The sequence below is a fragment of the Coccinella septempunctata genome, chromosome 8 (assembly GCF_907165205.1).
Source record: "Coccinella septempunctata chromosome 8, icCocSept1.1, whole genome shotgun sequence".
Taxonomy (NCBI): Eukaryota; Metazoa; Arthropoda; class Insecta; order Coleoptera; family Coccinellidae; genus Coccinella; species Coccinella septempunctata.
The window spans coordinates 9,221,789-9,231,821 of record NC_058196.1 but is presented as its reverse complement, the minus strand read 5'-3'; the positions used below and the strand labels follow the sequence as shown (position 1 = coordinate 9,231,821).

At 45.2% G+C, this 10,033-nt stretch overlaps 1 protein-coding gene across 1 annotated transcript; it reads left to right on the top strand.

The window, feature by feature from the left end:
- The first annotated feature begins 7,423 nt into the window (after window positions 1-7,423).
- LOC123318487 (serine/threonine-protein kinase fused-like) lies at window positions 7,424-8,539 on the top strand. The gene is made up of 2 exons (XM_044905134.1): window positions 7,424-8,299; window positions 8,414-8,539. The coding sequence occupies exon 1, from the start codon at window positions 7,429-7,431 to the stop codon at window positions 8,293-8,295; it is 867 nt and encodes a 288-aa protein (XP_044761069.1). The 5' UTR covers window positions 7,424-7,428; the 3' UTR covers window positions 8,296-8,299; window positions 8,414-8,539.
- Window positions 8,540-10,033: the final 1,494 nt, after the last annotated feature.

Below are 10,033 nucleotides of genomic sequence, written 5' to 3'. Positions count from 1 at the left end.
TTTACCGCTAAAACTCATATGACCCGTCGTGCCCGTTCGGAGTTATGGTCTTCGAGAAAGCTTTCTCGGATTTTCAGCCTGCCGGTGGTATGTGGCCATGTATGTAGTTAATGTGGTCGATTGGCACACGTTCGAAATTGGCGAAATGCCTTCCGACACCCTCGGTTTGACTGTCGGTACCGGTTTAGGGGTGAGTGTCCTCGCTGGTATCTTGTCCGGGGTCTGTTTCATCATCGGATACAGGAGCAGGATTGGCAGAAAAAGGTAAATAAAATTGTATAGAATACGGAATCTTTAACTTGAACGGGAGTGGCAGTCGGCCGATTATTGTCACGTATACAATTTTATTTACCTTTTTTTGCCAATCCTGCTCCTGTATCCGATGATGAAACAGACCCCGGACAAGATACCAGCGAGGACACTCACTCGGTGAAATCCTGAATTTTTCTTCCATTTAATGTGTCTTGTTTCGTTCAAAACCTTCCCGAGAGAACTTAAAAAATAAGTTATAAATAAAGTCAATGTACAGTTAACTTTCATTAGAATTGGGATTTTCAGGATGTGCATTAATTTTTTACGCAGTGTATTTCAACGATGAATTTATTAACAGAAAAAAAGCATTCTTCAAATCGATATATACATTAATATAAACACAATTATTATCCTCTGTAATGAACCCCAGTTTTCTGAGGAAAATTGGAGTTCATCTTAGTGAATTTTTTCGTTTTAAATTTCCGTCTTTGAAAATATTTTAATTCTCGAATATTCCGTACGTTCATTCCGACAGGCAGAGTAAATGTAAAAAACCGCTTATCTGTATTCCACGTTGTTTTTCTTACATGCCGCTGAAGATTTCAACGTTTTTCATCTGTTGATATGCGATAAACCGGAGCTGACGACGTTTTTCAGTCTTGTAGCATTCTGGAATTTTCAGATTTTTACCGTGGGAGGGGATATACCTATAAAAGCAAATTTTCCCCCGCGACGGTCACTTTTGAATTTTACTTCAGTGCTTTCCTTTCGCTTCGGTGTTTTCGATTTTTCGCTTGCTAACGTAGTGACCTCTGTTATAAATTCATTTAATTTTCGGTATTCTTTCGCCGTTGAAGAATAGTCATTTTGTGTTATTTGCATCAGTGCTTAGAGTTAATTTTTTTTAGTTTTTTTCTTTTAAATCCTTTGAGTTTCGAGTGCTTGAAACAAAGGAGGTAGGTCCCCGTCTGTACCGTTCAGTTTCTTTGTTAGACCTACGCCGTTACTTCTTTAACTTTGACACTGCTGTACTGTATCGTTTCTTGTTGTATTTTATCGTTCTTTATCCTGTCCGCGTTCCGCGTCATAAGTGTTAAATCCGAAATCTCTTCTTTTCTGTCAATCATGGTGTGCTATAACCCTTGGGGCAGAGAATAAGAGATACCGCACGTAGTCAGTGAGATCCCGTAGTTGCGTTAAAAATAGACATTTTCTTCGCTGTCAATCATGGTGTGCTACAACCCTTGGGGCAGCGAATAAAAGTCTCGAACAGGTCCGCCCTAGCCCTTGGGGTACTGAAGGGAAAGTTCCGTCAACCCCCCTGTCCGCGTTCCGCGTCATAAGTGTTAAATCCGAAATCTCTTCTTTTCTGTCAATCATGGCGTGCTATAACCCTTGGGGCAGAGAATAAGAGATACCGCACGTAGTCAGTGAAATCCCGCAGTTGCGTTAAAAATAGACATTTTCTTCGCTGTCAATCATGGCGTGCTATAACCCTTGGGGCAGCGAATAAAAGTCTCGAACAGACCCGCCCTTATTGTGTTTCATTCCCGGAGAAATACAACTACACACCGATACCGTATAGCAAGTCCTTAGCATTCGTCAGTTCTGGTTGGCGCATTTTTATTGAACCGTTAATTTTTCACTACACCCGGTATAAATTTCATAAAGTGCTCGTGACCGGATAAGATTTCCCGAATGTATTTTCACTGATAGAATCACTCATATTTTATATCACACATATCTCCCTTGTACATATAATTAGTTTCCGAAGTTGTGAATAAACTTTTACATAGTTCGATTTTGATTTCTTCGTTGTCGCTACTACCCTAGACAACACCGAGCTCTGTCTCTGGCTAGCAGCTACTCTGGTAGGTTTGCTATTCTTCCTATTGAAAAGAATAGCTGGCGCTCGAGATTAAGGCTTCTCCGAGAAACGCGCGTTACAAAATGGCGCCCGAGCAGGGACCGTGCAAAATCTAGTAGGAAACAGCAGGGACTGTGCAAAATCCAGTAGGAAACAACAGAGGTGAGAAACATTAACCGGACAGTGAGTGAATTCCCGAAACAGTGAGTAAAACCTAAGAACAGTGAGTAACTATTTCTTGAACCGAGAACTGTGAAAAATAAACTTGATCTGTGTTTTATTACCTGCCACTCTGTATTGAACTGTTATACTGTGAATTGAATTGGACTATATTCTGAAAATTTTCCTATTGTTGAAACCTATTGGAAATAATTCAATTAATTTGTGCTTATTCCTTTTCCGATTACTTTATTGAGTTATTGAAAACTGAAATGTTATTGCGCCGTTATATCAGTGAAAGTTGTTTCCGATTTCTTATTGTTTCTGATTTGTTGAATTGAACTGTTTTGATTTCGTATTGAAGGTGAGTGAATTTCCAGACATTGAAAATTTATTGTCACAATTGGTAAAATTTAATAGGTTTGATTTACCAATCGGTTTAATAGTGAATCACCTATTACCCTGTTGATAACTTGTCTACCTGCAATTATTTTCTTTTGACCTGTACTGTTGAAACTTACCAATTATTTCTGATTTTTCTGAAAACTGAAATTCGATTATTGTGATTTATTTTCTGACTATTGAACTTGAAAAACTGTTTGGAAATTTAACCTGTGCGTTCTGGTGCGATTCGAATTTCGGGAAACTTTCCGGACTATACGAAACGACTTGCGAGTGTGTGCGGTATTTCGCGAATATTTTCGGACTTTAGTGGGACTGAGTGACATTTTTTTTTTCGAGTAACGTCGGACTTGTAAAATTTTAGTGTGATACATCGGGACTTAAATTATTTTAGTGCGCCGGGACTTGAACTTAGATTTTTTTTTTTCTTCTGATACACCGGGACTTAGACTTTATTTTTTTTTTTGGGGTTACACCGATACCCACTTCGAACTTAAGCGAATAGGTTGGCTAACGATTAACTTACCGGGTTGGACTTGGAACTTGAACAGATTGTGAAGGACATACCGAGTGTGAAAGATTGGTGCATTCTGAATCGGACTTAAGTGAAAATAATATGTCGAACATGGATGTGAACCGGTTACTTAGTGATGAACTTACATACGAATTGCAACTGAGAGGACAATCGATACCGGGTACTGTGATGACTAAACGGAGTTTGCTACGACAGGTGCTTCAGTCTAATGAACCTTTACTACCCCCAACATCATTGAATCCCGCCTCGGAGATTGAGATTTGTCAGAATAAACTCACCGACTTGGTGGAATCCCTTCAGAACTTCAATCATGAGAATGCGGCTAACGAATTTTCGCGAATTTACACCCGATTAATACACATTCAAGGAAGGCTGGACTTTATTGTTACTGCAGACACAGCACAGTTACAACTGGTTGGACAAATGAAGGCGACTACTGCTAAGGCATTGGAAACACTGGAGGAGCTACGTAAAAAGAGCAATCGTGAACTGCTGCAGACATCTAACCGACATCAGAAGTCTCTCTTAGATGTGGAGGTGCCCAGTTCACCTGGTGTGTCACCGATCCAGCCGAAACGGATTTCAAGGATCCGGGGGTTATCGCTTATCGACTTGGAAGATGGTGTCGATCCTCCTGTAGCAGTGGATGTCTCACGTACTGGTAAACCTGTAAGGAATCCAACATTAGAACAGGTCATGAATGAGACAAGACAGACATGTACAGCATTACTGCGACAGTCACCAGCAATACCTCTCACACAGTCACAGGACTGTGGGACAACAACACCTGACCGTCTGACACAGGGTAGATGGATTAATTCTACCCGAAGGGTGTCTTTTCCACACTTACCTGCACCTTGGATAAGTTCTGACCGACCAGTCATCACAACACCTGCCAGATCAGAACCGGAGTCTCGATCAACAATACCGACTGTCCCTGTACACAAGTGGAACATTTCCTTTGATGGCACTGGAAGTGTGACCGGATTTCTTGAAGAAGTGGAGAGACTGGCTGAATCCCGTAAAGTGTCCCTGGAACAAGTTTTCGAATCAGTTTATGAATTACTACGGAAAGATGCAAGGGATTGGTTTATTCCCAGGAGAGGTACTTTCGAGGATTGGGAGGATTTCAGCAACCAACTGAAAGAAGCATTTCTGCCTGTCAACTATGAGGAGAATCTGTTGGAAGAAATAAAAAGACGAACACAAGGACCTGAAGAAAAGTTGCTCCTATATGTTACCCGGATGCAGAACTTATTCCAGAAACTCACCTATACAAAACCATCCGAAGTGGAGCAGATCCGACTCATCCGACAGAGGTTGATTCCGCCCTTACAGCAGGCCTTGGCCTTCCAGGAGACCAAGACGTATGATGAACTTCTCCGTAAAGGAAAAGTTTTTGAACTCGTCCAATGGCAGATGAACCAGTACACCCGACCACCCTCAAAACCAGGTTTCGTGGAGGAACCTCACCTGACGTACACTCCCCGTCAACTGAACCGATATCAGGCGAGTTTTTCTGTGGATACCGGAGAACAGGTTCATCAAACAACTGATCACAGGGAATCAGCCCCGCCGACGCAAGCCAACCAGACACGACTTTCTCCGCAGGGGGAAAGCCGTCCAAAGTCACACCGATCCAGAGAGTCAATAGTCCGGCAACAGGAATCACACCGTCCAACTTCTGGAGACAGGTACGAAGGTCGATCCGGACCTGCAACACCGCCGCCCCGCCGTCCAGCCGAAAATAGCCACGCTGACCGGACCGAATCATCATCAAGGAGGAGAGTGTCCTTCCAGATACAGTGTTTCCGATGTGGTGGATATGGCCACATGCGTCGAGAATGCCGCAGGCCACCGAAAATTTTCTGTTCTCGATGCCAGAGGGAGAACATTCTCTCACGAGATTGTCCCTGCCGTCCGGAAAACTAGACGGAGGTATGGAGAAGGAGTCGACCATATCTCCCCACACACTGACTCCCATCACATCGACTGCCTGGAATGATAACCGACCGCTTGTCGAAGTTAAGATAGCCGGAAAGCACTACAAAGCATTAATTGACACGGGAGCCACGAAAAGTTTCGTAAGTCGGAAAGTGGCAAAACAATGTGAAAGCAAGGGAATCACCGGACAACATGTTGAGAATGGTTTCGTGGTGGTTGCAAATGGTCAACCCACGACAACACCCAAACTCTACACTACCGCTGTTCACCTAGCTGATTATTCCTTGACCGACGTAAAATTTTTGTTGGTGCCTGATTTACCAGTTGACCTCATTCTAGGAATGGACGTATTAGGAAGGTTCAATTTTTCCATTAACCTCAGTACCGCGGACTGTTACCTGGAAGGTCGACTGATTTCCAAACCAACACCGAAAATTCGAGAAGCTGTTGAAGTGCAGGGCCGGAGAAAATACCTGAATACACCTGCAGACAACCCGTCACCTAAACCGTTACCGTCCGTAGATTCCGTATACCTGGCCGAAATAGAAACAACCCACTGCAAATGGTACAACAAGAAATTACAGGAGGTGGAAAAAGACCCAGCAAATTTTCCTGACTACGCCGTTAAAAATGGGAAACTGTTGCGACATTTCTGGGACTCATCCGACTTCACAGAAGATGGAACCGGCCAACCCTGGAAACTCTGTGTACCGACCGAACAGCGAACAGAAGTACTGCAGGAAAACCACGACTCAGAACTAGCAGGTCACATGGGAATTGCCAAAACGATTGCACGGATAGCCAGAAATTATTACTGGCCAGGGATGTTTAGAGATATTGCGAAATACGTGAGGAACTGCACATCGTGCCAAAAGTACAAAGTTTCGCAACAGAAAACCCCTGGTAAGATGCAACCACACCGAATGGCGGATGCGCCGTTCAAAGAAGTATCCACGGACATAGTTGGACCATTGCCACGGTCAAAAAAGGGAAACTCCTACATCGTGGTAATGCAAGACCGGTTCACAAAGTGGGTAGAGTGTCGTCCGTTGCGGAAAGCCACCGCCAAAACTGTTTATTCGGCCCTCTACGAACAAGTCATCCTGAAATATGGTTGCCCAAAACTAGTAATATCCGACACTGGAGTACAATTTGACAGCAGACTATTCAAGAACAGTCTCCGAGAGCTAAATATCGCTCACCGTTTCACACCACCGTATACTCCTCAGTGCAACCCTGTAGAAAGAGCTAACCGTACCCTAAAGACCATGATAGCACAGTTTTGTGAAGCCGATCAACGAACCTGGGATGAAAAGATAGGAGAGTTAACGTTTGCCATCAACACCGCTAAACAGGAGTCTACTGGATTTACACCGGCATTTTTAAATTATGGAAGGGAACTAGAAGTCCCAAGGGCGATTTATTCGACAAACCCCCACAATAATGAAATGAACGGAGAATCCAACCGTACAGAAGAAGAAAACAGAGACATGACTTACCGTACTCAACAGATCAGACATCTCCAGGAGGCTTATGAGTTCGTTCGTACCAAACTGTACCGTGCTTTCCAGCAACAGGCTCACCACTACAATCTTCGACGAAGAGAAATCCGATACCATGTGGGAGATGAAGTTCTACGCCGGGACCGTCCTTTATCCTCGGCCGTTGACAGTTTCGCCGCCAAGTTGGCTCCGAAGTTTTCCGGACCGTTTACCGTTGTTAAAGTTGTTTCACCTGTCGTCTATGACCTGAAAGATACAGAGGGTAGAAAAATCACTAACATACACATTAAAGATTTAAAACCATTTCATGCATAATAATATTATTGACATGATCCGTTAACCGTTTTATAGAAATAACCTCTGAAAGGAGGAAATCCGTTATTTTTTTTTGTTACCGAATATATATTATTTTTCCGTTACCGAATATACATATGTATATAATTTTTCCGTTACCGATTATATTATTATTTTCCGTTTACCTGTTGATCTGAATAACTGTAGTTGCTCGGCCAACCAGAACCAGTGTTCCGTAAGACAAAAGGTGTCTAGTTAACATGTTTCAGATGGAACATTTACACCTGGGGGAGATCTTGGGAGAAGGCAGCTTTGGGCGTGTCTATAGAGGCCAACGACACGGCCAAGCAGTGGCGGTGAAAAGGACTATGTTGACTCACCACGCCATCCAGGAAGTCGACATACTCAGGTCCCTAGAACATACAAATATAATACCCCTGCAAGAGGCCATCATAGAGGGAGACTACCTTTTTATGGTAATGCCTCTGTGCGACGAGGACCTAAATGCCTTCCTGCGTCGAGAAGGGCCGAGGAACCAGCCGTCTCGGTTCTTCCGCGTGATGCGGCAGTTAGCAGCAGCCGTGACGGAGTGTCATCGTCGGCAAATAGTACACCGAGACATCAAGCCAGCCAACATCTTACGCCGCCGGTGCCGATTCCTGCTGGCAGATTTTGGGTTGGCCGAAACACTTACCACCACCCAACCCCTGCTCACCGAGCCAGCAGGAACCATGGTGTACTGGGCACCGGAACAGCGCAGGCTAGAGCCGTATGACACGTCCGTCGACCTGTGGGCGTTGGGGTTAGTGGCCGTAGAGGTGGCGACCGGCCTACCGTGCCGTCAGGGTGAGGAGGAACAGCATTGGGCCTCATCCCTGGACGACAAATACCGTGCGGAGATGGAGCGGTTGAGATTCCCCGTCCGATGGTATATCGAAGGTTTGCTCCAGGATAACCCGTCCCACCGGAGACCTGCTGCACAGTGGGAGTGGCCTGGAACCGATACCGTCCTGTTAGTTGAAACCGTAGCTCAGCCACCCCCACTGATACCGGTGTCCACACTGAGACCAGCACCGCTCCCACCAATTGCTCCGTTAACGCCACCACCCCAACTGTCTCCCGTCCCACAGGAACCGCCAGCACCAGGGAAGACACTGATTTTGCCGTCAAGACTAGCATCCAAAATCCAGGCTCAACCGAACCCCCGTCTGTGGTCACCCAGTCTTCGGACTGAGGTCATCGCCCTGATACCAACCACCGTCAAGGGCAAACGCCGGCTCCGGCTGAAGCTCAGGTTTCCCTCCGGCACTGCCCACCGTCTCTGGGTGCCAGTGGATTGAAACCGTAAGAATTATCTTCCTGAAAAAAAAAAAAAAAGAGAAATTTGCGCCAGTCAAACCGTGTGTTCACCGTATAGAAATGAAAATACCAGGTAATAATGATCTTACCTCTTTTCAGAATACCGTCTGACGGCTGCAACATGAGCGACTCAGACTTTCTGGAACGACTGGACGAGGAGCTGGGTCTTGTCGAGCCATTAAAAGACCAGGAACCGGAATCTCCTCCCCGTCCTGTGCCGTTGCCGTTGGGGGCACTCAAAGCATTTGGTCGCCCCAAACCAAACACCTCTTCCGTTGTCACTGACCGTTCCACATCATCACCCAGGAAGCAGGAACTACAACAAGCGGCTGTTCCGACTCAGAGGCAGAATGCAATGGAAATAGACATTCCAGCTGAAAAGAGAAATAAGCAAGATAAACGTTATTTCATAAACAAGGGGAAGATTTCCAAACAACCGGATAATCGTCAACATGATATCCACCGACACAACAACCGTCCAGCTCAAATAACAACCAAGATTCCAGCCAGAGTACGTACAGTTGGCACAATGGGGCCCAATGTCTACTTAGAACTTCGCCCTAATATGTGTTGGAGATGTGGCCAAGGGGAGCACAGTCGAGCACACTGCACCGGTACCCCGATTCTCTTCTGCAGCAGTTGCGGCCTGCTAGGTACATTAACCAGAAATTGTACTTGTCAGTCTCATCACCGTCCGTTGACGGACGAGGCTGCCGTCCAATGCGATATCCCCAGCGCATCCACCCAATCCGAACCGCCCCGGAAGAAATCGAACAAGTTCCGTATGCCAACCAGTAGGGAGTTAGCCCTCCGTGCCTGTCCAAGATGTCGAGAACTCCGTGAGGCCAAGGACAATAGCAAGGAGAAATCACGTACAACTGAAGCCCGTCACTAACTTAGTTATAACCGATTACACCGTAACAATTCCGTTCAAATTCCGTACAGGCACCACCGTTGACCGAAATACCGTATCTACAGATTTTCATCCGTTCAACATGCAATTATAAATCAAACCTGTTAAAACTGTCCGAAAAATCTGTTATTTATGTAAGGAATACCAATAAAGGATACTGTTTCACCTTGCAACTGAGTATATCCGTCTATTAATCCAATAGATCTAACCAATTTCTGTCCTGAACCGAATCGAAATTATTGTACCGTCAATTTAACACTGTTTACCTGAAGAAAACACCGTCTACCTGAAAACAGAATACAGGAAAAAACCGTTCCAAGAAGAAAAGTTGACCACGAGGAACGATGAAGATTGGAGAGTTTATTGTTAGAGATTACCCACCTGCAAGTCTCCCGTCGGCTCCGAGAGTCCCAACATCCGTATGGCCAGGTCGAAAGGGGTGAACCGGTCCATTGAACCCCCACGTCGAGCTGTTGGAGGCTTTCCACCTGTTGCAGCTCCCACGAATCCTGGGTAACCTACAAAACCACGATGGAATTCAAACAGCCGCCAAACACAGTTAAATTAGGTACTCACCGGAGGGATGAAGCGTGGCACGTTTCCGACCAGCGATGAAGATGAATTTCCACATAGAGAAAGAAGATTTTCCACTATTGTACACCATTTATCCACACGGAACGCTGAATCAAGTTCTTTGACAAGATGGCGGAGACCTGCGCCGAAATGACTGACGCTGACGTTTCTGCGTGCGCATTGGAACTACCAGTGGCCAACCATAGAGAAGATAAGTACTTGATCGAGTTTTA